General features: G+C 52.4%; 8 protein-coding genes and 1 non-coding gene across 9 annotated transcripts; 4 read left to right on the top strand and 5 right to left on the bottom strand.

Moving 5' to 3' along the window:
- The first annotated feature begins 11 nt into the window (after nt 1-11).
- Nucleotides 12-2,247, top strand: ASPGLDRAFT_47610 (phosphoribosylaminoimidazolecarboxamide formyltransferase/IMP cyclohydrolase). The gene is made up of 4 exons (XM_022546711.1): nt 12-167; nt 243-369; nt 426-1,908; nt 1,964-2,247. The coding sequence occupies exons 1-4, from the start codon at nt 152-154 to the stop codon at nt 2,117-2,119; spliced, it is 1,782 nt and encodes a 593-aa protein (XP_022400603.1). The 5' UTR covers nt 12-151; the 3' UTR covers nt 2,120-2,247.
- Nucleotides 2,248-2,358: 111 nt separating this feature from the next.
- On the bottom strand, nt 2,359-2,430 carry ASPGLDRAFT_t90. The gene has a single exon. It is a non-coding gene; the product is annotated as a tRNA-Thr (tRNA).
- A 568-nt stretch (nt 2,431-2,998) lies between these two features.
- Nucleotides 2,999-4,317, bottom strand: ASPGLDRAFT_74658 (DEAD/DEAH box helicase; the record flags this gene model as incomplete). Its single annotated transcript, XM_022549745.1, has 3 exons — nt 3,868-4,317; nt 3,488-3,811; nt 2,999-3,388 (listed from the first exon to the last, which is right to left on the bottom strand). Exons 1-3 carry the CDS (start codon nt 4,282-4,284, stop codon nt 2,999-3,001), a joined length of 1,131 nt encoding a protein of 376 aa, XP_022400602.1. The 5' UTR covers nt 4,285-4,317.
- A 995-nt stretch (nt 4,318-5,312) lies between these two features.
- ASPGLDRAFT_47608 (clathrin heavy chain) lies at nt 5,313-11,051 on the top strand. The gene is made up of 6 exons (XM_022546710.1): nt 5,313-5,509; nt 5,602-5,622; nt 5,771-5,797; nt 5,880-6,251; nt 6,310-10,530; nt 10,587-11,051. The coding sequence occupies exons 1-6, from the start codon at nt 5,471-5,473 to the stop codon at nt 10,950-10,952; spliced, it is 5,046 nt and encodes a 1,681-aa protein (XP_022400601.1). The 5' UTR covers nt 5,313-5,470; the 3' UTR covers nt 10,953-11,051.
- A 1,155-nt stretch (nt 11,052-12,206) lies between these two features.
- ASPGLDRAFT_58308 (pyruvate carboxylase) lies at nt 12,207-16,266 on the top strand. The gene is made up of 3 exons (XM_022548309.1): nt 12,207-12,418; nt 12,497-16,054; nt 16,111-16,266. Exons 2-3 carry the CDS (start codon nt 12,575-12,577, stop codon nt 16,216-16,218), a joined length of 3,588 nt encoding a protein of 1,195 aa, XP_022400600.1. The 5' UTR covers nt 12,207-12,418; nt 12,497-12,574; the 3' UTR covers nt 16,219-16,266.
- Nucleotides 15,970-18,189, bottom strand: ASPGLDRAFT_82574 (putative carboxylesterase; the record flags this gene model as incomplete). Its single annotated transcript, XM_022550173.1, has 4 exons — nt 15,970-17,385; nt 17,452-17,730; nt 17,781-17,804; nt 17,862-18,189. The coding sequence occupies 4 exons, from the start codon at nt 18,187-18,189 to the stop codon at nt 16,397-16,399; spliced, it is 1,620 nt and encodes a 539-aa protein (XP_022400599.1). The 3' UTR covers nt 15,970-16,396.
- Nucleotides 18,190-18,345: 156 nt separating this feature from the next.
- Nucleotides 18,346-19,271, bottom strand: ASPGLDRAFT_357984 (uncharacterized protein). Its single transcript, XM_022544608.1, has 3 exons — nt 19,091-19,271; nt 18,791-19,019; nt 18,346-18,729 (listed from the first exon to the last, which is right to left on the bottom strand). Exons 2-3 carry the CDS (start codon nt 19,001-19,003, stop codon nt 18,502-18,504), a joined length of 441 nt encoding a protein of 146 aa, XP_022400598.1. The 5' UTR covers nt 19,004-19,019; nt 19,091-19,271; the 3' UTR covers nt 18,346-18,501.
- Nucleotides 19,272-20,165: 894 nt separating this feature from the next.
- On the top strand, nt 20,166-24,233 carry ASPGLDRAFT_126925 (uncharacterized protein; the record flags this gene model as incomplete). The annotated part of the gene is made up of 1 exon (XM_022540689.1): nt 20,166-24,233. The coding sequence occupies one exon, from the start codon at nt 20,166-20,168 to the stop codon at nt 24,231-24,233; it is 4,068 nt and encodes a 1,355-aa protein (XP_022400597.1).
- Nucleotides 24,234-24,959: 726 nt separating this feature from the next.
- Nucleotides 24,960-26,074, bottom strand: ASPGLDRAFT_35904 (uncharacterized protein; the record flags this gene model as incomplete). Its single annotated transcript, XM_022544624.1, has 2 exons — nt 24,960-25,299; nt 25,344-26,074. 2 exons carry the CDS (start codon nt 26,072-26,074, stop codon nt 24,960-24,962), a joined length of 1,071 nt encoding a protein of 356 aa, XP_022400596.1.
- Between the last annotated feature and the right edge of the window lie 797 nt (nt 26,075-26,871).

The following is a 26,871-nucleotide window of genomic DNA, read 5'->3' as shown; positions in this document are numbered from 1 at the left end:
CACTCTCAACTGAGCCAGTCTCTCTCTGTGTGTGTTTGGCAATTGATTCTGAGGACCACGGGCAATTCTTTTCTTCATCTCATATTCATCTGCAGTGGTCTGATTCAAAGTGGTGGCTTTTTCTCGCTTCTTTTCTACAATTCCGCGCATCATGGCTCAGAAGTCGGGTATGCTTTTTCACTTTTCTCAAATGACAAAAAAAAAAAAAAAGTTTGACGGATGCTAATTCATCTGCTAAACAGCAATTATCTCCGTCTATGACAAGACTGGTCTCCTTGACTTGGCCAAGGGTCTTGTCCAGCAGAATGTGCGCCTGCTCGCCTCTGGCGGTACGGCCAAGTTGATTCGGGAGGCTGGATTCCCTGTTGAGTGAGTACTCGCATGATACTACTATAAGAGACCAGGCTGATAGTTGTCTAATACAGGGACGTCTCGGCCATCACCAACGCTCCCGAGATGCTGGGCGGTCGTGTCAAGACCCTCCACCCCGCCGTGCACGGTGGTATCCTTGCCCGCAACATCGAGACAGACGAAAAGGACCTTGCTGAGCAGAAGATCGCCAAGGTGGACTACGTCGTCTGCAACTTGTACCCGTTCAAGGAGACCGTCAAGAAGGTTAACGTGACTATCGAGGAGGCTGTTGAGGAGATTGATATTGGTGGTGTTACTTTGCTGCGTGCGGCTGCTAAGAACCATGCCCGTGTGACAATCCTTGCGGATCCCCATGACTACCCTGAGTTCCTGAAGGAGCTTGAGGCTGGGGAGATCAACAATGCTAGCAAGCAGAAGTATGCTCTTAAGGCTTTTGAGCAGACTGCCGACTATGACTCTGCTATCTCGAGCTTCTTCCGCAAGCAATATGCTGGTGGTGAGCAGCACTTGGCTCTGCGCTACGGTACCAACCCTCACCAGAAGCCTGCCTCTGCGTTCGTGGCCCAGGGCAAGCTTCCCTTCACCGTCCGCAACGGCTCGCCCGGTTACGTTAACTTGCTGGATGCCCTCAACGCCTGGGGTCTTGTCAAGGAGCTCAAGCAGGCTCTTGGCCTCCCCGCTGCCGCCAGTTTCAAGCACGTCTCGCCCGCTGGTGCTTCCGTCGGTGTTCCCCTGAACGAGAAGGAGCGCAAGGTCTACATGGTCGACGACATCGCTGGCATCGAGTCGTCCGGCCTTGCCCAGGCCTACGCCCGTGCCCGTGGCGCCGACCGCATGTCCAGCTTCGGTGACATCCTCGCCCTGAGCGACGTCGTCGACGTCCCCACCGCCAAGATCGTCTCCCGCGAGGTCTCCGACGGTGTCATCGCCGCCGGCTACACCCCCGAGGCTCTCGAGATCCTCTCCAAGAAGAAGGGCGGCAAGTACCTCGTCCTCGAGATGGACGAGACCTACACCCCTCCCGCCGAGGAGACCCGCACTCTCTACGGTGTCCAGCTCACCCAGGCCCGCAACGACGCCGTCATCTCCCCCCAGAAGACCTTCAACACCATCATCACCCCCAAGAACTCCGAGTCCCTCCCCGAGCCCGCCCTCCGCGACCTCACCGTCGCCACCCTCGCCCTGAAATACACCCAGTCCAACTCCGTCTGCTACGCGCTCAACGGCCAGGTCGTCGGCCTCGGCGCCGGCCAGCAGAGCCGTATCCACTGCACTCGTCTCGCCGGTGACAAGACGGACAACTGGTGGATGCGCTTCCACGAGCGCGTGCTCAACATCAAGTGGAAGCAGGGCACCAAGCGTGCTGACAAGAGCAACGCCATCGACCTGCTCTGCTCAGGCCAGACGCCCCGCAACGACGCTGAGAAGGTCGAGTACGAGCGTGTGTTCAAGGAGGTTCCTGCTCCTTTCACCCAGGAGGAGCGCGACTCTTGGCTCTCGCAGTTGACCAACGTTGCTGTTTCTTCGGATGCTTTCGTATGCCCCCTTCCCCCTTCAAATCAGATTATCTCTTTGCTAATCAATGTAATAGTTCCCCTTCATCGACAACGTCTTCCGCGCCGCCCGCTCCGGTGTCAAGTACATCGCCGCACCCAGCGGTTCGCAGAACGACGGCCCTGTCTTTGATACCGCCGAGAAGCTTGGTATCTCGTTCGTCGAGCAGGGTACTCGTTTGTTCCATCACTAACCTGCTTTTCTGATGACGTGGTATAAAAAAGGTTGGAAAAAGATTACGATGCTTTGTTTAATGACTTATAGTACTCCGTACAGTTTAGTACATAGATGATGAAATATTATGTTCATGTTCAATTAAGCTTTTGTTAAATTATTATGTTTCTAACTAGCTGTAAAGAAAGAGAAAAAAAAAGTTAAAAGAAAGATCGGGCAAACAAAAAAAAAAAAGGAGGCAAAAAAGCAAAAAAAGGTTGCCCCCACGCGGATTCGAACCGCGGACCTCATCATTACGAGTGATGCGCTCTACCCCTGAGCTACAAGGGCAACTATTGGTGGGTTAATCACATACAGTGTTATATAAGGGGAGAATGAATTGTTGATTCTATGTGGTTTGTAACATTTTGTTCGAGAGGGTGGGAAACTGCCGTGTTTTGGGGGAAGATAGAATAAAGAATGAGGATTTCCGAGTACGTACTCTGTAGTATGCATTTATCCTGTTGCTTCAAGTGTAGACTGGAGTATGTACATGGATGCTATGGGTGCAATGTGTGGATCGGCTAAGTATGCACCACCGTACAGCCCTAGCTGAACCGTAACATAACATAACCCAAATTGAACCAAACCCCGGTCCGGTCCGGCGCCCCCAACCCCCAGCTACATGCATACGAAGTACGTAACCGGAGGAACGTAGCATTCGCATTCGCATCATTATCACCTCCCGGAAGTATATCGAGAATTTGTTGCTACGCTTTGTTGAATAGTCACGTTTAAAAAGGTCATGTTAACAGACTATCTAGCCCTCACCCTGATCCATATCATCTCTGCTTCTCTTGCCTCTCTTTCGAGGATTCGCTCGTTTGCCTTGCTCTCTTAGTTGGACTGCAGCTACCCTCTAAGCATCGCTGACGCGTTCAGGGAAGAGCATGGCTTCATCTCTCGGGATCTTGTATTCACCCAGCTTCTTTCTTAGGACTTCCTCGATCCGTAAATATGTTTTATAAGCGTACTGAGTGACTATTGAGACTGCAATCCCGCTTTTACCAGCGCGCGCCGTCCTTCCAACACGGTGAGTGTATGTTTTGCTGTCCTCGGGTAGATCATAGTTCACGACCAGGTCTACTGACGGTATGTCGATCCCGCGGGCTGCGACGTCTGTGGCGATGAGTATATTCTGAGATCGAGAGCGGAATTTATTCAGGGACGCCAATCGAGCGCTCTGCGAGAGTTGGCCGTGGATATGGATGGCAGGGAACCCTAGATTTCGAAGCATGATGGTGAGTCGCTAAGTCTCTTGTATTGTCCGGGTGAATATGATTGTCATTTGTCCCGCGTGTTCGTTCAGTAAATGGACAATATGCACATATTTCTATTCAAACGGGACGAGAGCATAACATTGCAAAAGCGTAGCAGACGTCCGACGCTGCTTAGACACCGAAACCCGCACTGGATCCGTCAACGACGCCCGCTGAAGTGTCTCAACCTTACTAGACATAGTCACTGAGAAAAGATACGTCGTCCTGCCTGGCAACACCTTCAGAATCCTATCTAGAACCGGACCAAAATCACAATCCAACAGCCTATCTGCATCATCCAGAACCAAATACTTCAACTCCCGCATCGAAAAACCCTTCGTATTCTCCAAATCATCAAGCAACCGCCCCAGCGTAGCGACTATAACATGCGGCTTCTTCGCCAATGATATCGCCTGCGAAACCATATCCATCCCTCCAATCAACAGCGTACACGAAACCGCTACCACACCTCCCAGATCCCCACAACAGTGGCAATCCGCGACGCGAGTTCCCTAATGGGCGCAAGGATAAGCGAGTGTAGACGCCCCAGCTTGTGAATCAGGCTTTTTAGAATCGGTAGTACGAAAGCGGCTGTCCTGCCGCTTCCTGTCTCTGCTAGGCTGATCATGTCCCGTCCGGATAGTGCTAGGGGGATGCATTGTGTTTGGATGGGGGTGGGGGTTTTGTAGCCATGGGAGGTGCATTCTGTGCATAGGGGGTTGGATATGCCTAGGTCGTGGAAGTTTGGGGTGTTGGTGGTGGAGGGGGTATGTTGGATTGGTGAGTCGAGGGGCTCTGGGTTGTTGTTTGGGGGTTTTATGGGGTGTTTTTGGTTTGATGGAGGGGTTGTGACTTTTGCAAGCTTTTTCTTCTTTCGTTGTGACATACTTGCTGTGTTGTTGAATAACTTGCAGTTCAGAAGATTGTTGAAAGATGAGATCTAGCTTGGATGGAAATAGCCCGCCTGAGGCTTATATCACTACCATAGTAGCTCTTATGACGCCTTGTACTGCTCAGTTTGCGGTAATTGTCTAGTCGATGTTTATATAGAAGTACCACAGCCCTGCGAGCATTGGGCATCCCGTATGGTAGCACATGCCTGTTGCCTCTCGAAGATATATTCTAAACTTCATTCTCCTTGATTGGGTCACGACCAGGATATATATACAGAGACAGCTTGAAGGTCGCCATGCCGCAGTGAATATTGACATTAGACGCGCCCCCCGATGTGATGTACGGCTTGCGTTACAGATACTCATTCCACGAGAACAGTGACCAGGTTTGAGCTCGGGTATCCGTATAGTGTTGAGCCTTGACTGGGCGGATAGATGGGTGAAGGCTACATGGCGCGGATGATATACGTTGAATTTGATGAATTACTATTCCAGGCGTTTTGGGATCACATTCGAGACGCATGGCGACGAGTGACTGTGTGATGAACGACAGTAGTATGACCTTGGTTGTATATAAAATAGCCTGCATAGAAATGTCACTGTTCAACTGCTCTGTACGTCATACATCATACAGCTTCACTGTCAGATGCAGTTAAAATGCATATAGAAGATGAAGAATAAAATAAGAATATAGAAATAAAAAAAAAAAAAAAAAAAAAAAAAAAAGCAATGAATACACGGCGTTGTAGGTGAACATCAAACGGCGCCAACAATTCACCCGACAATCAACTATTTCAACGGCCATATTTCTTTTTCTCCTCTCTCTATCTTTTTTCTTCTTCTCTTCTCTCAATCATACCTGTCTAAACATCCTCTCCTCTCTCTGTTTGCTGGTACATTGCGGCAGGCCGTGCATCTCCGGCAGCTTTACCCCTGGTGCACGTGACGAGCCATAAGCGACACCTCAGCAACGAGACAACCGGCGGCTCTCTCCTGAGGTCATATCCATCAATCTATCCATCTTCGAACAACCTCTCCTCCTTGTCCTTATTTTCCTTTCTCATTCTCTCTTTTGCTCCTCCTTACCCTCAATTCCTTTTTCTTTTCTGCTCTTTCGGTTCGGTTTTTGCTGGCGTTGTTTACTGGGGTGGATGAGGTCGTCCGGCCTTGATAGTAAATATGGCTCCTCTACCCATTAAGTTCACGGAGCTGGTCAATGTACGTTTCCTATACTCTCCCCAGTCGCTTTCTGCTGCTGTGTCTTTCCTGCTATTGCATCCCCGACTAACGCCTTGCGCTCTCACTTGCAGTTGACCAACGCTGAAATCGCGGTATGTTCCTGACGCCCAACCTGTCCTCCCGCTTCCTGTGATGGTACCACGCCGGTGCTTCGGTCGCGCTTCTCCTCCTCCCCAACGATCCTACAGTGCTTCCTTGACGTTCACAAGACAATTTACTTACGCTCTAGCCTTTTCACAGCCCTCCTCGATTGGCTTCAACTCATGTGTGAGTACCGGCACCCTCCGCATCCTCTGACAGCTGGTCTGTGCCCCTTGGTTGCTAATTCCCCGGTGTTCCTGCATGACAGACTCTAGAATCGGATCACTACCTTTGTGTTCGCCAGAAACTTAGCGAAGATGACAAGCCCCAAGTGATTATCATCAACCTCAAGAACAACAATGAAGTCATCAAACGGCCGATCAACGCGGACAGTGCTATCATGCACTGGACCAAGAACATCATCGCCCTCAAAGCGCAAGGACGGACAATCCAGATCTTCGACCTGTCGGCAAAGCAAAAGCTGAAGTCGGCGGTCATGAACGAGGATGTCGTGTACTGGAAGTGGTTCAGCGATACGAGTCTGGGCCTGGTGACAGACGTTTCTGTTTACCACTGGGATGTCTTTGAGCCCACCCAGTCTCAGCCTATTAAGATCTTCGACCGTCTTCCCAACCTGAGCGTATGCCTTCCGAATTCCCTGACTATTTCCCCATCACTGACATGCTATTGCTACCCAGGGATGCCAAATCATCAACTACCGTGTCAACGACGACGAGAAGTGGATGGTCGTGGTTGGTATCAGCCAGCAGCAGGGACGTGTCGTTGGATCGATGCAGCTGTTCTCCAAGGACCGCGGGATATCGCAGTTCATTGAAGGTCATGCGGCCGCATTCGCTTCGATTAGAGTCGAGGGCTCCCCACTGGAACACAAGCTCTTCACATTCGCCGTTCGAACCCAGACGGGCGCCAAACTGCAGATCGCCGAAATTGACCACCAAGAGCCCAACCCGCGCTTCCAGAAGAAGGCCGTGGAGGTCTACTTCCCGCAAGAGGCAGTCAACGATTTCCCCGTCGCCATGCAGGTCTCCAGGAAGTACGATGTCGTGTACCTGGTCACAAAGTACGGTTTCATTCACCTCTATGACCTCGAGACCGGCACCTGCATCTTCATGAACCGGATCTCCAGTGAAACGATCTTTACGACCGCCCCTGACTCCGACTCTGCTGGTCTGGTTGGTGTGAACCGCAAGGGCCAGGTCCTGTCTGTCAGCGTCGACGAGAGCACCATCGTTCAATATCTGATGGAAAACCCTGCCATGTCTGGGCTGGCGGTGAAGCTTGCCTCCAAAGCTGGACTCCCTGGAGCCGATCATCTTTACCAGCAGCAATTCGACAGCTTGATCACTCAAGGCAACTATCCCGAAGCCGCCAAGATCGCTGCCAACTCCCCTCGTGGGTTCCTCCGTACCCCGGAGACGATCAACCGCTTCAAGAATGCCCCTCAGACTGGCCAGATGTCTGTCATTCTGCAGTACTTTGGTATGCTTTTGGACAAGGGCGGTCTCAACAAGTACGAAAGTGTTGAACTTGTCCGACCCGTCCTGCAGCAGAACCGGAAGCACTTGCTGGAGAAGTGGATGCGCGAGGAGAAGCTCGAGTCATCGGAAGAGCTTGGAGACATCGTTCGTCCCTTTGACATGAACCTTGCTCTGTCAATCTATCTGCAGGCCAATGTTCCCCACAAGGTCATTGCTGGATTTGCTGAGACTGGCCAATTTGACAAGATCCTTGCCTATTCCAAGCAAGTCGGCTACCAGCCCGACTACACCCAGCTCCTGCAGCACATTGTCCGTGTGAACCCCGAAAAGGGTGCTGAATTTGCTTCCCAACTCGCCAACGAGGACACCGGTGCTCTCATTGACCTTGACCGCGTTGTGGACGTCTTCCTGTCCCAGAACATGGTCCAGCAGGCCACTTCCTTCTTGCTCGATGCCTTGAAGGACAACAAGCCCGAGCAGGGCCACCTGCAGACACGGCTGTTGGAGATGAACCTTGTCAACGCTCCGCAGGTCGCAGACGCCATACTCGGTAATGAAATCTTCACGCACTACGACCGCCCCCGGATCTCCCAGCTTTGCGAGAACGCAGGTCTCATCCAACGTGCGTTGGAGAACACCGATGACTCCGCCGTGATCAAGCGCAACATTGTCCGCACCGACCAGCTCAGCCCCGAATGGTTGATGAACTACTTTGGCAATCTCTCGGTCGAGCAGAGCATCGATTGCCTCGATACCATGATGGCCGTGAACATCCGCCAGACTCTGCAGTCTGTTGTGCAGATTGCCACCAAGTTCTCCGACCTCCTCGGATCCGGCCGTCTTATTTCTCTCCTGGAGAAGTACCGCACCGCTGAAGGTCTGTACTACTACCTTGGAAGTATCGTCAACCTGAGCGAAGACTCCGAGGTCCACTTCAAGTACATCGAGGCTGCTACGGCTATGGGCCAGACCACGGAAGTTGAGCGTATTTGCCGCGAAAGCAACTATTACAACCCGGAGAAGGTGCGGAATTTCTTGAAGGAAGCCCGCCTGACCGAACAGCTTCCGCTTATCATTGTCTGCGACCGCTTCAACTTCATCCACGACCTGGTTCTGTACCTCTACCAGAACCAGCAGTACAAGTCCATCGAGGTCTACGTGCAGCGTGTCAACCCCTCTCGTGCTCCGGCCGTTATCGGTGGTCTCTTGGACGTCGACTGTGACGAGGGCATCATCAAGAACCTTCTGTCCACTGTTGACCCAGCGCTGATTCCGATCGACGAGCTGGTGACTGAGGTCGAGAAGCGAAACAGGCTGAAGCTGCTTCTGCCTTTCCTTGAAGCAACTCTTGCGACCGGAAACCAACAGCAGGCTGTCTACAATGCCCTCGCTAAGATCTACATTGACAGCAACAACAATCCCGAGAAATTCCTCCAGGAGAACGACATGTACGACACCTTGACGGTCGGAAAGTACTGTGAGAAGCGTGACCCCCACCTCGCGCATATTGCGTACAAGAAGGGTCAGAATGACCTGGAGCTCATTAACATCACCAACGAGAACTCGATGTACCGGGCGCAAGCTCGCTACCTCGTTGAACGTGCCGACTCGGAAATCTGGTCGTTCGTTTTGAGCGAGAACAATGTGCACCGACGTTCCATGGTTGACCAGGTCATTGCAACTGCTGTTCCCGAGTCAACTGAGCCCGACAAGGTTTCCATCGCCGTCAAGGCTTTCCTTGACGCCGACCTGCCTGGTGAGCTGATTGAGCTGTTGGAGAAGATCATCCTCGAGCCCTCGCCGTTCAGTGACAACACCAGCTTGCAGAACCTCATGATGTTGACTGCCGCCAAGGCCGACAAGGGTCGCCTCATGGATTACATCCACCAGCTCAACGAGTTCAGTGCGGATGAGATTGCTGAGATGTGTATCTCTGTTGGACTCTACGAGGAGGCGTTCGAGATCTACAAGAAGGTCAACAACTATATCGCTGCCGTCAATGTGCTTGTCGAGAACATCGTCAGCATCGACCGTGCCCATGAGTTTGCTGAGCGCGTGGAGTTGCCCGATGTGTGGAGCAAGGTCGCCAAGGCCCAGCTCGATGGTCTTCGTGTGTCCGATTCGATCGAGTCGTATATCCGTGCGGATGATCCCTCGAACTACAACGAAGTCATTGACACCGCAACCCACGCTGGCAAGGATGAGGATCTCGTCAAGTTCCTGAGAATGGCCCGCAAGACGCTGCGTGAGCCCGCCATCGACACCGGTCTGGCTTTCTGCTTCGCACGTCTTGACCAGCTCGCCGAGCTGGAGGACTTCCTCCGTGCCACCAACGTTGCGGACGTCGAAGCCTCCGGTGACAAGGCGTACGAGGAGGGCTATCATGAGGCTGCCAAGATCTTCTACACCAGCATCTCCAACTGGGCCAAGTTGGCCACTACTCTGGTGCACTTGGCAGACTACCAAGCTGCCGTGGAGTGTGCACGCAAGGCCAACAGCGTCAAGGTCTGGAAGCAGGTCAACGAGGCATGCGTCAACAAGAAGGAATTCCGCCTGGCACAGATTTGCGGTCTCAACCTCATCGTCCACGCCGAAGAACTGCAAGACCTTGTTCGCCAGTACGAGCGCAACGGCTACTTCGACGAACTCATCGGAGTTCTCGAGGCTGGTCTGGGCCTGGAGCGGGCTCACATGGGTATGTTCACCGAGCTGGGCATCGCCCTGTCCAAGTACCACGCCGACCGGGTCATGGAGCACCTCAAGCTCTTCTGGTCTCGTATCAACATTCCCAAGATGATCCGTGCTTGCGAGGAAGCCAGCCTCTGGCCAGAGCTGGTGTTCTTGTACTGCCACTACGACGAATGGGACAACGCTGCTCTGGCGATGATGGAGCGGGCTGCCGACGCCTGGGAGCACCACTCGTTCAAGGACATCATCATCAAGGTTGCCAACCTGGAGATCTACTACCGGGGACTGAACTTCTATCTCCAAGAGCAGCCTTTGCTCCTCACGGATCTACTCCAGGTCTTGACTCCTCGCATTGACGTCAACCGTGTTGTGCGCATTTTCCATGCCTCGGACAACATCCCTCTGATCAAGCCGTTCTTGTTGAACGTGCAGACCCAGAACAAGCGGGCAGTCAACGATGCCATCAACGACCTGCTGATCGAAGAGGAGGACTACAAGACTCTTCGTGACTCGGTGGACAACTACGACAACTTCGACTCCGTGGAACTCGCCCAGCGACTGGAGAAGCATGATCTGATCTTCTTCCGCCAGATCGCTGCCAGCATCTACCGTAACAACAAGCGGTGGGAGAAGTCGATTACGCTGTCGAAGCAGGACAAGCTCTACAAGGATGCCATCGAGACCGCTGCCATCTCTGGCAAGTCCGATGTGGTCGAGGAGCTCCTTCGCTACGTAAGTTTTCTCTTCTTTCTATTTAATTGTTGGACTGATAGCTAACCTGTCTTTAGTTCGTCGACATTGGCAGCCGCGAGTGCTACGTTGGTATGTTGTATGCCTGCTACAACCTGATCCGGCCGGATGTGATCATGGAGGTGTCGTGGCGCCACGGCCTCCACGACTTCACGATGCCCTTCATGATCAACTTCTTGTGCGAGCAGACGCGGGCGATCGAGATGCTCAAGAAGGACAACGAGGAGCGCAAGTCACGAGAGACGACGCAGAAGAAGGATGAAGACAACACCCCGATCCTGGGCGGTTCGCGGTTGATGTTGACGCAGGGACCGGCCCAGGCGCCTCCGCCCATGGCCAGCCCCATGCCGTACGGCCAAACCAATGGTCTCACACCCCAGGCCACTGGATTCCGTCCGTTCTAATCGCATTTTCTCATACTTAATTCCCGATATCTACTTTAGTGTTATTTTTTTCAATTTCCCGTTGTCATTTGAAATTTCTTAGTTTTTTTTTTTTTTTTTGTGTATGTGTATAACAAGAAGCGCAATGGATGAACCATGGTAACCACCCCTGCATCATGGAAAAATGACAGTCGGAGGAAAACCGGCGGAAGGTCGGTTGTGGAGAGGACGAGATTTTAGTACAACATGGCTTTTACATTTTCTATTTCCTATTTTCTTTGCGTGATTGGAACCGTCGTCAGCATAGACTTATCAAAACTCTTATTTCTGGTATTAGTTATGTACACTACAATGCATAAGCGAGAAACCGTCCACGTGACCCCACATCCTTTCCCCATAGCAGTCCCGGTGTAGCGATGACGATCTAGAGTGGGTTAAGCAGTGACTTGTTCTCTGCAGGATGATTTTCCTGTTTTTTGGGGGGAAAATTACCGAGTCAGTCTGGAGTTAAGGCACATTGGCGGTGGATGAGCTATCATTGGCGGGGACCGTGGCTGGGTGTACCAAACGCCGAGACTCCTTGGCTCGATGATCAGGACGGCGTATCTGATAACTATGGAGAGATATGGGATAATATGAAACGATAGTCTACGGAAAACTAGTACTACACTCTTGCAGAGACAAGAACACCGGACTCTGGGCTCTGGAAATGCTACCTGTTTCGGGCAGAAGGAGGGCAGCGATACTGGGCAGGGATGCAGGAAAAGTGTTTTACCCCAGATTCCGGGTGGCGGAGGATTTAGGAGAGAGGCGGGTTCTACCTGGACAGGTGTGTAGCATGTTTCCCGTATACAATAATGGTGATAGCTGTAACGAAGATGAGTGGTACTCGTATGCGACGGAGACATTGATACTACTCAGGAAAACTAGTATCGCTACTATATCGGGTAGTGGGCTGGGCGGATACACAGGGCTTGGCATGTGACGCGGGCATGGGGTCAGCTGACCGGCGGGGAGTAGTATGAGCTGATAGCAATTGTCATTGTATCTCCCCTGATCGACCGCCATCGCCCACAATTGCCCAAGACAAATGCTAATGCTTTTATAAATCGACCCTTTCGGGTGATCTTCGACCGAGGTTTTCTTAGTGCTGCTATCCCACCTGGAGCTGTCCGGTGTGCCGGTGAAAACCGTCCTGGACTTGTCTTCTCGTAATCGTAATACTGTATCGTACCGTACCGTACATACTGCTGCACCCCGCCGCCATCAACTATATCTCCCCCCTCCTCCCATCCTCTCTTCTTCTTCTCTTCTTCTCGGCTATTTCTTTCTTCTCTCATCTTTCTCTCTTCATCTCTATATAAATCATTGTCCTCGCTTGTCCTGTCTAACCTCTCTCTTATCAATTAATCCCTCTATTCCTCTTCTCTCCGCCCGAGATCCGGTGCCCCGCTAGAGCTACGTGCTCTACTACCTCCGCCCACAAGGTGAGTCAATGCTGTATCCCGCGGGTAAAGGATGAGAGTGAGAGTGACCGAGGCTAACCGTTCCGTGTTCCTATATAGCCCGTCGTCTCGTCAATTGACCACTTTTACCTCTTCTCCTTGCCCTAACTCCTCACCTACCTACTCTTATCATACACAATGGCGGCTTCTCTTGCCCACCGCCAGGCCGAATCGGCCATCGACGATGTAGAGTTTCTTGAAGAACACCATGAGAAGTTCCAAGACTCTGTCCACCGTCGTCTACGGGCCAATTCCACCATCATGCAGTTCCAGAAGATCCTCGTCGCCAACCGTGGTGAAATCCCCATTCGCATCTTCCGTACCGCCCACGAACTCTCCCTCCAGACAGTAGCTGTCTACTCTCATGAGGACCGTCTCTCTATGCACCGTCAAAAAGCCGATGAGGCCTACATGATCGGCCATCGTGGTCAATATACCCCCGTCGGTTCTTATCTGGCCGGTGATGAGATCATCAAGATTGCTCTCGAACACGGTGTCCACCTCATCCACCCTGGTTACGGTTTCCTTTCGGAAAACGCAGTCTTTGCCCGCAAGGTCGAGAAGGCCGGTCTGGTCTTCGTCGGTCCTACTCCCGACACCATTGATAACTTGGGTGACAAGGTCTCCGCTCGTCAGCTGGCCATCAAGTGTGAAGTGCCGGTTGTTCCTGGTACTCCTGGTCCCGTCGAGTCGTTCGAGGAGGTCAAGACCTTTACTGACACGTATGGCTTCCCTATTATCATCAAGGCCGCTTTTGGTGGTGGTGGTCGTGGTATGCGTGTCGTCCGCGAGCAGAGTGAACTGAAGGACTCTTTCGAGCGTGCCACTTCCGAGGCCCGCTCCGCCTTCGGCAACGGCACTATCTTCGTCGAGCGTTTCCTCGACCGACCCAAGCACATTGAAGTCCAGCTCCTCGGTGACAGCCATGGCAATGTCGTCCACCTCTTCGAGCGTGACTGCTCCGTCCAGCGTCGCCACCAGAAGGTCGTTGAGTTGGCTCCCGCCAAGGACCTGCCCGTCGACGTGCGTGACAGCCTCCTGGCAGATGCTGTGAAGCTGGCTAAGTCTGTGAGGTACCGCAACGCCGGTACCGCAGAGTTCTTGGTCGACCAGCAGAACCGCTACTACTTCATCGAGATCAACCCCCGTATCCAGGTCGAGCACACCATTACCGAGGAAATCACCGGTATTGATATCGTTGCCGCCCAGATCCAGATCGCTGCTGGTGCTACCCTCGAACAGCTTGGTCTCACCCAGGACCGCATCTCCATCCGCGGTTACGCGGTTCAGTGCCGTATCACCACCGAAGACCCCTCCAAGGGCTTCTCTCCCGACACCGGTAAGATTGAGGTCTACCGTTCCGCTGGTGGTAACGGTGTCCGTCTGGACGGTGGTAACGGATTTGCTGGTGCCATCATCACCCCTCACTACGACTCCATGTTGGTCAAGTGCACTTGCCGTGGCTCTACTTACGAAATTGCCCGCCGCAAGATGCTGCGTGCCCTGGTTGAATTCCGTATCCGTGGTGTGAAGACCAACATCCCCTTCTTGGCTTCGTTGCTGAGCCACCCCGTCTTCATTGACGGTACCTGCTGGACCACCTTCATCGATGACACTCCCGAGCTCTTCGCCCTCGTTGGCAGCCAGAACCGTGCCCAGAAGCTGCTTGCCTACCTGGGTGATGTCGCTGTCAACGGCAGCAGCATCAAGGGCCAGATCGGTGAGCCCAAGCTCAAGAGCGACATTATCAAGCCCACGCTCCTGGATGCTTCTGGCAAGCCCCTGGACGTCTCCGCTCCCTGCCAGCAGGGATGGAAGAACGTCCTGGACCGCGAGGGTCCCGACGCGTTCGCCCGCGCTGTGCGCGGCAACAAGGGCTGCTTGATCATGGACACCACCTGGCGTGACGCTCACCAGTCGCTCCTGGCTACCCGTGTCCGTACCATTGACATGCTCAACATCGCTCACGAGACCAGCCATACCTTCTCCAACGCTTACAGTTTGGAGTGCTGGGGTGGTGCCACCTTCGATGTCGCCATGCGTTTCCTCTACGAAGACCCCTGGGACCGTCTCCGCAAGTTCCGCAAGGCCGTCCCTAACATTCCCTTCCAGATGCTGCTCCGTGGTGCCAATGGTGTTGCCTACTCCTCGCTTCCCGACAACGCCATCTACCACTTCTGTAAGCAAGCCAAGAAGTACGGTGTCGACATCTTCCGTGTTTTCGACGCTCTCAACGATGTCGACCAGCTCGAAGTCGGTATCAAGGCCGTCCGCGAGGCCGGCGGTGTTGTCGAGGCCACCGTTTGCTACAGTGGTGACATGATGAACCCCAGCAAGAAGTACAACCTCGACTATTACCTTGCCCTGGTTGACCGAATCGTCCAGCTGGGCACCCACGTCCTGGGTATCAAGGATATGGCCGGTGTGCTCAAGCCCCAGGCTGCTCGTCTGCTGATCGGTGGTATCCGCGAGCGCTACCCCGACCTCCCCATCCACGTCCACACCCACGACTCCGCTGGTACCGGTGTGGCTTCCATGATTGCCTGCGCCCAGGCTGGCGCTGATGCCGTCGATGCGGCGACTGACAGCCTTTCGGGTATGACCTCGCAACCCAGCATTGGTGCCATCCTCGCTTCTCTGGAGGGCACTGAGCTCGACACCAAACTCAACCTCGCTCACGTCCGTGCGATCGACACCTACTGGGCCCAGCTGCGCTTGCTGTACTCGCCCTTCGAGGCTGGTCTGACCGGTCCTGACCCCGAGGTCTACGAGCACGAGATCCCCGGTGGTCAGCTGACCAACCTCATCTTCCAGGCCAGCCAGCTCGGTCTGGGTCAGCAGTGGGCCGAGACCAAGAAGGCCTACGAATCCGCCAACGACCTGCTTGGTGATATTGTCAAGGTTACCCCGACTTCCAAGGTTGTCGGTGACCTGGCTCAGTTCATGGTCTCCAACAAGCTGACGGGCGAAGACGTTATCGCTCGTGCAGAAGAGCTTGACTTCCCTGGCTCCGTTCTTGAGTTCCTCGAGGGTCTGATGGGTCAGCCTTTCGGTGGCTTCCCCGAGCCGCTGCGTACCAAGGCTCTCCGCAACCGCCGCAAGCTCGATAAGCGTCCTGGTCTCTACCTGGAGCCTCTTGACTTGGCCAGCATCAAGAGCCAGATCCGCGAGAAGTTCGGATCGGCCACCGAGAGCGACGTGGCCAGCTACGCCATGTACCCCAAGGTCTTCGAGGACTACAAGAAGTTCGTGCAGAAGTACGGTGACCTCTCCGTCCTGCCCACTCGCTTCTTCCTGGCCCGTCCCGAGATTGGCGAGGAGTTCCATGTCGAGCTCGAGAAGGGTAAGGTGCTCATCCTGAAGTTGCTCGCTATCGGTCCACTCTCGGAGCAGACTGGCCAGCGTGAAGTCTTCTACGAGGTCAACGGTGAAGTGCGTCAAGTTAGCGTTGAGGACAACCAGGCGTCGGTGGAGAACACTGCTCGTCCTAAGGCCGATGCTGCCGACAGCAGCCAGGTCGGCGCTCCTATGAGTGGTGTTGTTGTTGAGATCCGTGTGCACGATGGCCAGGAGGTCAAGAAGGGTGACCCTGTTGCTGTTCTCAGCGCCATGAAGATGGTAAGTTTGCCCCCACGGCCCCCGAGAAAAAGAAAAAGACATGCTGACTAGTTTAGGAAATGGTGATCTCCGCACCGCACAGCGGCAAGGCATCCGGCTTGCTCGTCAAGGAGGGCGACTCGGTTGATAGCCAGGATCTCATTTGCAAGATTAGCAAGGCCTAATTGGGTAAAAGTGGGATTCTCTGTACAAATTAAGCACATGATGCTATGATGTTTTGAGTTTCTAGAGCGTTTCGTTTTCGATTATTTTATATAGCGGATGTTCATTGGAATGATTATTTCGTTCAAGTCATTCAATCGTAGCAGTGACATATCTACAGATCACTGTATGATTGTCCATCTACAATCGAGCATTTTCCCTCCCATCCCTAATTTCCGGCACAGCACCCCAAACCCTCATCGCCTCATTCCAAAACTCATCCTCCCAAATCCCCACCTCCCCATCCCCTTTCAACACCCTCATCTGTCGATGACTACTCGTCCCCCACCCAATATCTCTCTCCCCATCCAAAAACCTCGCCAACGGCCCAATCAACGCCCTCCCAACAGCCCCCTTCTCCCGCTCCTCGAGAACCTCCCCATTCCCCCAGAACCAAATAAAATGATCCGTCGCATGCGTAACGCCCCATTCTATCGGGATTTGCTTCTCCGCGCATTTCACGCGCATTTCTACACGATACCTGTAGATTGAGGAATCAGGAACGCCATGCGAGACGAGTGAGTGGATGAGCCCGCGCTGCATCTTGTAGACTTGCATGTCAGCGTATATACGCCCGAAGGCATCACTGTCCCAGTTTTCTTGACCTGGGGGGAGTTTGTTATCGGGGTAGTAGAGTGGGAGTAAAGCGTCGACGGTGGACGTTGGGTACTCGGCGATGAGTCGGGTGCGTAGTGCATCTAGGGTATTGTCTTCTGGAGGGGACCAGAGTGCGTAGAGGTTCGGTTCGTCGCGGGTTTCACCTAGCAAGACCTTAATCCCGCGCTCCCTAAACCGTCGCGCAAACTCCCCATTCGCCAAGCTCTTAAACAGGTCCTGCGAGACAAACGCGCCGTCGGATGTTGGACGGTATTGGTGGAATTGGGTAGATGTCGCTGCATTAAGCAGCGTGTCTGGATCGAGGGCGCGCAGACGGGCTAGTTTCTCGGAGTCTGGGAGGGTGGGCGAGATGTTGAGGGTTGTGAGGAGGGCGTTGAATTGGGATTGGGCTTCGGGGGGATGTTTGGGTTGGGCGGCGGGGCTGTTGGACCAGATGCAGGCGCGTTTTATTATTGACTGTTGGGGTGGGAGGGAGAGGTCGTAGGTTAGTTGGTGGAAGGTTGAGTATGCGCCTGTCATCGTTAGCCCTTGCCCTTAGGATAACTGTAAATGAAAGGATGGGGTTGAGAGGGGCATACCAGCAGAATATCCCGCAACAGTGATATTCTTCTTATTCCCACCAAACAACCCAATATTATCTCTCGTCCATTCTAACGCAAGTCGTTGATCCCAGAATCCATGGTTTCCTGTTGTCTCGCCGACAGAGGCCGCGTCGTGCTCTAGTTCGGAGGAGTACAGGAAGCCGAAGACGTTGAGGCGGTAGGCCGGCATGACGATTATGGCGTTTACGGGGGAGTCGCCCAGGATACCTGCGCCGGAGAAGCCGTTAGGGGAGCCGAATTGGAGCCAGCCGCCGTCTACATATACCAGGTTAGATTGGTTTTATGAAGGGAGGGATTGAACGTACGGATGTAGAAAAGAACAGGCCATCCTACATTCACATTCATTAGCAACCATACCCAAACCAGGAGGAGATATAAAAACTAACCACCCTCCGGCCCATCCCCAACAGGAACCCAAACATTAACCTGAAAACAATCCTCACTCCACCCACTCCTATCCACGGGTCCCAAAAACGCCGGCTGCGGACATACCCCCGCGCCCTTCTCACACTTCCCCGGCTCCTCTCTCGTCCCGTAACTATAATCAACCGGGAGGACAGAAGCTCTGCGCCATCGCTGCGCAGGAAGACCGTAGCGGAGGTTGCCGAAGAAGTGGCAGAGGGGGGTGTTTGTGGATGAGGCGGAGATGGTGAGGCCTTGGATGTAGCCGTGGTGGGAGAGGGAGTGGAGGTGTGGTTTTGTGGTTGTTTGCATGGTGATATTCTTGTTTCTTTTGGTTTTCTGGTCTTGTTTGTTAGGGATGGAGGATGGAGGATGGAAATGGTTTTATGCCGAGGAGTTGGGGTAACTTGGAGTTGTGCAATTTGCGGGGTTGATTTATCGGGGGTAGATTTGGAGGCCGAACCGAGCATATCAGTACAGATTAGATAGTAACTATACCACATTGTGAGTAGAGAATTGACCATGTCATTAGATATCCAACATATAATCAAGAAACAAACTTATCATAATCGTAAAACGAAATAAGCACGCAATCCGAAACTCCATCCATCCCCTGCACAACCGCTAATGACCCTTAGTATACCCATCCCACCACTTCGACAAAAACCCTCCCTGATTGGACTGCTCCTTCCAATTCTGTCTTCTCGTCGCCATGTTGGTATCCAAGGGGTTTCTCTTTTGAGTCGACAGCCCGCTGAAAAGCACCGCGTTGCTGGATCGTCGGCGGTCACCGACTTTGGGGGGGACGGTGTTTTGGTTGCTGGAGTTGGAGGGGGTGTTGGCGCTGGGTGTCTGCATTCGTGTTCATCATATTAATATGATTGAAAGATAGTGGGTTGATGAGGGGACATACTCGTCGCTCCATACTGGACGTCGATGTCTCACTAGACGAAGAAGCGCGTCTTGCTGGATAGTAAACCTGGGGAGAACCACCTCTCACCCAAACGTTATGATGCTCGTGTCTGTCTCCGATAGAACCGTGCCAGTGTTTAGGAGGAGAAGGTGCTGTAGGCGTAGTCGTAGTCGTAGTCGTAGACTGCGATGAAGCCGGGAATTGATTGTTCATAGTAGTTTAACAAGCCCTAACACCAAGTCAGTCAGGAACTCACGTCATCATGATGACCGACGTCAATGAGATGAAGGCTAGACATACAATGATGATAAATCGACGAGATTGTTATGGCACTAGGATGACCCGGATATTGCTCCGAGAATCGTGCGTATATATATCATCGCTGGGAGGGGATCTTGGACCGTGGATCGCACGATGACTTATGATGATGACATTGTGAGACTTTACACATATGTACTGCTTATTGGATGGTGGTCTAGGGTATCCGTGGATTGGCAGTATCAAAGAGAGGAATACGTGAGGAGAAGAGGAGTCCTATGATTGACGTCATCTTTCCTATTCAGGTAACTAGCACATGATTTCGATGTTAATCACGTGTTTGAAGACCTACTCTACTCTCGTTGGGACTGACGGTCATGTACGAGATAAGGGTTAATGCAGTATGGATAGAATGAGGACGCGTACTCGAGCCGAGACCGACAGGGATCAGGATAACGGGTCGGTCATGCATGTCAAATAATACTACAGAGTAATTCTCCGAGGTAGCCGTTATCCTTTTTTCGGAATGCATTGCATGTGCATGCCGCTGCGGCTCAAGAGACGACTCCGTACTCCGTATACCTCGGAGTATACTTACTTCAACTCGCCTCTGGACTCAATATCAACCAATTTCAAATACTCGAGCCTAGATAGCACCATAGAAGTATAAAACCTTTAATATGCGGAGTATAACCATGTCACCCAAGAACGTGCTAACCGAACAAACCCGGCTTATCAATACACTACGGCGCGATGCAACGACACCACCCTCAAGAAAGAAAAAGAGCCTCAACCCCTCTTCTTTTAGAGCATTCGCTCCATCACAATTTAAACTCGCGAAGAACGGTACTTTTCACACTTCTACCAAAAAGCGCCAATCTAGCCAATAAGCCTGGCTATGTGGATGATCTTCAACACCTCGTATTTGCACCGCCGGTGCGCATAGACTAGCGATGCACTAGGTGATTAGGCCCATGCACGCCGTTCATATACCTCAATTGTTATAGCGGCGGCTGCTATTGTTTAAACTGTGCTGTAGCCTCACTGCATGCCCTTGTCTACAACATAGTCCCAGTTCTTTGCTATCCTTGACTTCTCGATTGAACAAGTCTTTGATATGCACGACACAGGCTACCAACTAGGCGTCGACGTCGGCGGCACCTTTACAGACGTCTTCGTTTTCACCCCCACCGGCCACACCCTCCGCGCCAAAGTCCCCACCACAATCCCAGACCAAAGCATCGGCATCCTCGACGGCATCGCCAAAGTGCGCCACCAAATCCAGCAACACGATGAAAACTTCCACGGCACATTCCAATTCATCCACCACGGCACTACGACAGCGACTAATGCCGTGCTGGAAGGAAAAGGCGCATGCACGGCGCTGGTCGTTACCGCGGGTCATAGGGATATTCTCGCGCTGAGACGCTCGCATATTCCCGGTGGCCTGGGTGCTTGGATCCATTATACGCCTCCAGAGCCGATTGTGCCGCTGGAGAGGGTTGTTGAGTGTCGTGAGCGGATGTCTGTTCGGGGGGAGACAGTTGTTGATGTGGATGTTGCGGATTTGAGAGTGCGAGTGCGGGAGATGGCGGCGAGGCATCGGCCTGAGGCTGTGGCGGTTTCGCTGCTGAATTCGCATGGGAATGATAAACATGAGCGGGTTGTGGCGGGGGTTGTTCGGGAGGAATTGGGGAGTGATGTTGCGGTTATTTGCTCTGGTGATGTGCTACGGGAGGTGGGAGAGTACGAGCGGACGGTGACGACTTGTACGAATGCGTTGGTTAAGCCTGTTGTGCAGGCGTATTTGCGGAATTTGTCTGGGAAGCTTGCGACGGAGAGCGAGACGATTCGTGTTCTCAAGAGTGATGGCGGTTTGACGAGTCTTACCCTTGCCGGGGAGCTGCCTGTGAACATCCTCATGTCTGGACCGGCTGGGGGTGCCAAGGGGGTTGCAGATACTGTTGCGCAGTACACGCCGTACAAGAAGCTGATCACACTTGATATGGGTGGCACATCGACAGACTGTACGCTTATCTATGACGGCAAGCCGCAACTGCGACGGGAGACGGTCGTCGATACCCTGTCCGTTCGCTCGCCCGCCGTCGACGTCAAGACCGTCGGTGCTGGAGGAGGTTCTATCGCCGCATACTTGGAGCTCACCGAGACGCTTTGCGTTGGTCCTGAAAGCGCAAGCGCAAAGCCGGGACCTGCATGCTATAATGCAGGAGGACAGCAGGCGACGGTCACAGACGCTAATTTGGTGCTGGGATACTTGCCTAAAACCCTCCTCGGTGGTGAGTTTGCGCTGGACGTGAATGCTGCCGTTTCGGCTGTGGAGAGTATCGCGACGCAAATGGGCCTCCCAGTCACTCAAACGGCTGAGGACATCATCAAGATCGTCAACGAGACGATGTACGGCGCCCTCCGACTGGTTTCTGTCGAGCAGGGCTACGATCCTAGAGAATTCGCTTTGGTAGCTTTTGGAGGCGCAGGACCATTGCACGCCAACGCTATCGGCAAGCTGCTCGGTGCATGGCCCGTTATCATTCCCCAGTCACCAGGAACACTATGTGCCCAGGGTGACGTGACCACGAAGCTTAGCCATGAGCAATCTGCAACCTTCATCCGACTCCTCGCTGAGACGACCGCTACCGAGCTGCGAGAACAGTATGCCAAACTGGAGCAGCAGTGCAGAGAAACGCTGCAGAGGTCAGCATCCACCGAATCAGTAACCTGGAACACAAAATATCAAGCAGACTTCCGGTACAAGGGACAAGAGTTGACTGTCACTGTCGATTTGGAGGCAGATGAGTTGGCCCTCGATACAGAGGCGTGGCATGCGGTATTGCGAGAAAAGTTCGAGCAGAAGCATCGGCAATTATTCACGTATATTCTTCCAGGTTTCGAGTTGGAACTCATGCGACTTGGTGTTGTGTTGGAGGATGCTTCTCCCAGTGTGAAGATGCAGCAGTTGGACAAAGCATCGTCGAGCGAGCCCCCTGTTGATGCTAAGATTGGCGAGCAAACTATCATCGTTGAGGGACAGGAACAGCAGGCAACGTTGTGGGATCGGTATAAGATCAGCAAAGACGGCATCCGCGTCGTCGGACCGTGTATCGTCACCGAAATGGACAGCAACACGCTGATATTACCGGGTTACTACGGAGAAATTGACAATATTGGAAACATCCTCATCAGACCAATTGACGAAGAGACGCCCAGCTCAATCCAGCAACACAATGACATATCCCCATCAGACCTCGTCCGTAATACTCCGCTAATCCCAACCCTCGTCTCAGCCGCCCTATCATCCATCCGCGGCGAAATGGACAAGATGATGCTCCGCTGTAGCATGTCACCAGCCATCCGCGAACAACAAGACGAATTCAACGTAATCACCGACAGCCAGGGCAAGATGCTGGTAGGCCAATTCGGCAGCTTCATCACCCAGTTCTTAGAAGCCTGGCATGGCAGCATCGAGGATGGTGATGTGTTTATCACGAATGATGTCTACCAGGTTAAGGGGGCGATTAGCCATCTTAACGATGTTATTGTACTCCTACCCATTTTCTACGAGGGCAAGCTCATCGGCTGGGCTTCGCAGTTTGGTCACTTAACTGATGTCGGTGGTATGGTACCGGGGAGTATGTCGATTAATGCTACCTCTGTCTTCGACGATGGTATCCAGGTCCCGTGCATCAAGCTGTACTCCGAGGGAGTTGTGAATTTGGACCTCCTAGAGCTTCTGTGCCGGAACTCTCGACAACCAGCATGGTGCCGGTCCGATATCACCGCTATCATCGCCGCTTGCAGCATGGCAGCTACACGAGTCTGCGAACTAGCCACCCGCTTCGGATGCGAGGTATACCTAGCCGCCTGCGACGAGCTCCTATACCGGAACCGCACCGGATTCATCAAGATAGTCGAGCGCCAATTTGACGACAAGGAAAGTACATTTACCGACTTCGTCGACGACGATGGCCACGGCATCGGTCCATGGGCGTTAACCTGTTCGATGAAAAAAGTCGGCAACCACGGCCTCAAATTCGACTGGAGTGGAACCTCTCCACAGAGCTCGCACAGCATCAACTTCTACCTCTCCGAGACCATGTTCAAGATGTTCATCGGGTTTTACCTGATCGCCGCCGCAGCACCGGGAACAGTCATAAACGACGGCTTCCACGACCTAATCGACGTGTACATCCCCGAAGGAACGGTCCTGAAACCAGTCCGTCCGGCGCCTATCTCCTGCAGAACGCATTTCCTAGGACGGACGCTAGACATGGTGCAAGCCCTTATCGGCCAGAAAGACGATGCTTATCAAGCCGCCGCGGGATTCAGCGACTCGCCTCACTTCTTCTATTCCGGGTTTAAACCCGATGGTGAATGGTACCAGTTGTACCAGATTGGTTTCGGTGGCGTTCCCGCACGGCAAGCAGGCGATGGGCCAGACTGCCACTGTCTCTTCCCAGCTATCAAGTCCATTCCTACGGAGAGTATCGAATTGAATTATCCGCTGCGCATTGAAGCAAACGGGGGTGTCCCTGATACCGGCGGTCCGGGGTTCTACCGCGGTGGTAACGCCCAACGCACGCTATACCGGTTCCTCTCACACGGTGAGATCAGTCTCCACGACGACAGATGGTTCACGAAACCGTGGGGCTTGAAGGGAGGAAAACCAGGAAAACGATCTCGGAAGGCATTATACCGACATTCTACCGACTTGAAGGTGATAGATGTAGAAACCCTCCCCTCAAAATGCGACCATATCCGCGTCAACCCAGGCGACCTCCTCGAATGGACAACATGGGGTGGAGGCGGACTCGGCGACCCTCTAACCCGCCCCGCTGAAAAAGTCGCCCTCGAAGTCCAGCGCAATCTCGTTACCGTTCAAGGTGCGAAAACCGGATACGGCGTCGTCCTGACTGATAATCTCAGTGTTGCGGAGGAGGAAACGAGGCTGTTGAGAGCGAGCATGCGTGCTCAGGGGGGTGAATTCTCGAAGTATGATCGTGGTGGGGATCTCGAGGTGTTGAGAGAGTCGTGTCTAGAGGAGACTGGGTTGCCGGCGCCTATGCCGCAGTGGGAGGTGGAGGTTTATGGGCCGCATGCTGGGTTGGATTATGTGAGGGGTTGGTATGCTGATATGGGGCGTGAGAAGGGGTGGAGATTGGATTCGTAGTTGGACAGTGTATATAATTGAGTAATGGACGATGAATGAGTACCTCTCTAACTTATACATATCACACGGCTTTGACTGTCCTAATTTGTTTCAATTCCAAATTTGATTTCTCGTAATGTGCAAGCGCGCCATTGTAGCCCAAAAGAACAAACCGCACATTTCGCGGCTCAAACGAAACTTGTTCAAGATCAAAATGCAACTCGCAGTTCTCAACCGTGACTAGAGTATTGATCCAGACATTTGTCCAGACTTGCATCAATCTGAGTCCCTCATCCAATATGGTTAGAACTTAGATTAGGGTTGGTTCTCAATGATAATTGAAAAATAACGTAAATACCTCATAGTTCAATCTAATAAAGCAACTTCTGTAACCTGAATCTTAAATATTGTACTTCTCCCTTTGCATTGAAAATGAATTCAAGACTGAATGATTCGGAGTATCCGGCCTTGATGACGACGGATGGCTATGTTTTAGTGAGTCCTGGGTGAACGTTTCTCTCGAGAGCATATCGAGAGATTGTTGCTTCTCCTTGTGCTTATATTCACTGCTCGTCAGGCGCAGAGGATCTAGCAGCTTGTCACTGTATCTAGTCTTGGTGCTGGTGATGCTCGAAGCGACGAGAAAGAGGCTAGACATGACTTTGGATTTTCTATCTACTGCTATACAAACTTCTGAAACACATTATTGCGATGATGCTGGGTACAGGTCTTGTAATCACCATAGTATTATCTAGAGCGCAGAGGAAGCGAGGTGGTGCTTTGTTTCTGGTCCAGCAAGGCACTCCGGGCTTTAACATCAGGTATCTCCATTAAAATAGCCGGCGAGACCCATTGCCAGTTACAAATGTTCGGGTTTGCGCCAGCATCAAGAAGGAGCTTCACCATTCTCTCATGACCATAAACCAATGCCCAGAAGAGAGGAGTTCCTCCATCTGGTATGACATTTAGATCTGGGTTGGTCCTCTTGTCACTCAAAAGCAATTCCACCCCATCCTCAAAGCCACTGTGGACTGCGAACTCCAATGGAGTGTAATTATCGAATATTGCGTTTGGATGCACATCGTCCCTGCCGATCAACAGTTGTATCATCTCATAGTGTTCATTAAGCACAGCTCTGTGTAGAGGTGTTTCGATATGTGGACTGAGTGAATGGCCAGACGTGTTCCACGGGCTAGCAGTGCCACTACTATGTCCACATTCTTTTCACGTACTGCTTCAAAGATAGGAGTGGCTCCAACATCGTCAGAGATATCTGTGTCGATATTCGGGTATTCCAGAAGGGCGTCAACGACATCGGGTTTCCCCTGTGAGCAAGCAAGAAAGAGCGGCGTTCTACCGACGAAGTCGGTGGTGTTGGGGTCTATTCCTTTTTCGAGAATGATATGGACAATATCCGCATATCCATATGCAGAAGCGAAGAATAATGCTGTCCACTTATGTACATCCTTGGCAACAAGAGCATTGTGTATGTTGAGATCTGCTGAGCCCGGGGCTGAAGTAGAAGCAATGTGCTGTAGGAGCAACTCAAAGACCTCTATCGAGCCAGTAAATACCACCTGACCGAGAAAGGAAACGTCTAGGCCATACGGGGTTTGGTAGGTGTAGGACTTGACTTGTGCACCGGAATCGAGCACTCTACGTGTTGTTGAGAGCTGGCCAGTATGTGCTGCCCAATGCAATGCATAGCCATCTGCGTGCTTAACGTTATATTCGTAGAGAAATGGAGTAAGGAGAATATGAAAGCGGTGATTGATGCGAGACAAGCTATTGATGTCTGCTTCTGAATCCAGGCTGGATGCAATCACAAGCAGTAGCTCATTCGGGAGTTCCTGCATAGACATCGTGTACGTCTTGTGACCGACGGGTGGCAGAAAGACGATGAAGGACGACAAAGTCAAGTCAATCAGAACGAAGAGTGTAATCGTGAGGATGACACGAAGACCGAGACACAAGGATCGAACGGACTGGCGGATAGAACGGAACTAGAAGGAATGAAAGGAATGACCGAGGAGGTCGAAGTAAAGAAGAGCGAGGAGGAGGGAAGAATGGCACAAGACAAAGAAAACAGCACATGAGAAGCCATTGCTATTAAATCATTCACTATTATCACCACCTTCAAGTGTGAATGGCAGATCTCCGACAGCTCTTCACTGTATCTCATACTGCGACTAAAAAGATGACAAGAACTCATATATCTCTCTTACATATCCTAGAGGCGAACTTCTGAATCGTGTCACGCGATGAGATTGGGAATATAGCTCGTGATGCTATATTTTTGATTTGGTCTTCAAGATAATCAATTGTGGATCAATGAAGGGCATTGGGAAACTCCATTAAATGCATCTTAGTCGACATTCCGGCGTTATTGGCAAGCAACCTTCGTCTGGAGAGTAGCACGTTGAGATGTTGAGATACCGTGGCGTATAGGTAGGAGGCGAGAAGGACAAGAGACGTCAAGGACAAACAAGAACAAGCGGAAGATGATATGAGCGTCGTAGGGCTTCAATGTGCAGCTGACGGAACAGGGCAGAGAAGAGCAAATACTACGACACCAATTGTCTACGAATCAGTCGAGGATGATCATCCCCGACATGGTCTACCTTTGGACGACAGCCACTTAGGGCATATGTCCCTTACG

This window comes from Aspergillus glaucus (genome assembly GCF_001890805.1).
Source record: "Aspergillus glaucus CBS 516.65 unplaced genomic scaffold ASPGLscaffold_11, whole genome shotgun sequence".
Classification (NCBI taxonomy): Eukaryota; Fungi; Ascomycota; class Eurotiomycetes; order Eurotiales; family Aspergillaceae; genus Aspergillus; species Aspergillus glaucus.
Note: the sequence above shows the minus strand (reverse complement) of the source record. Positions and strands in the feature narration are given on the sequence as shown.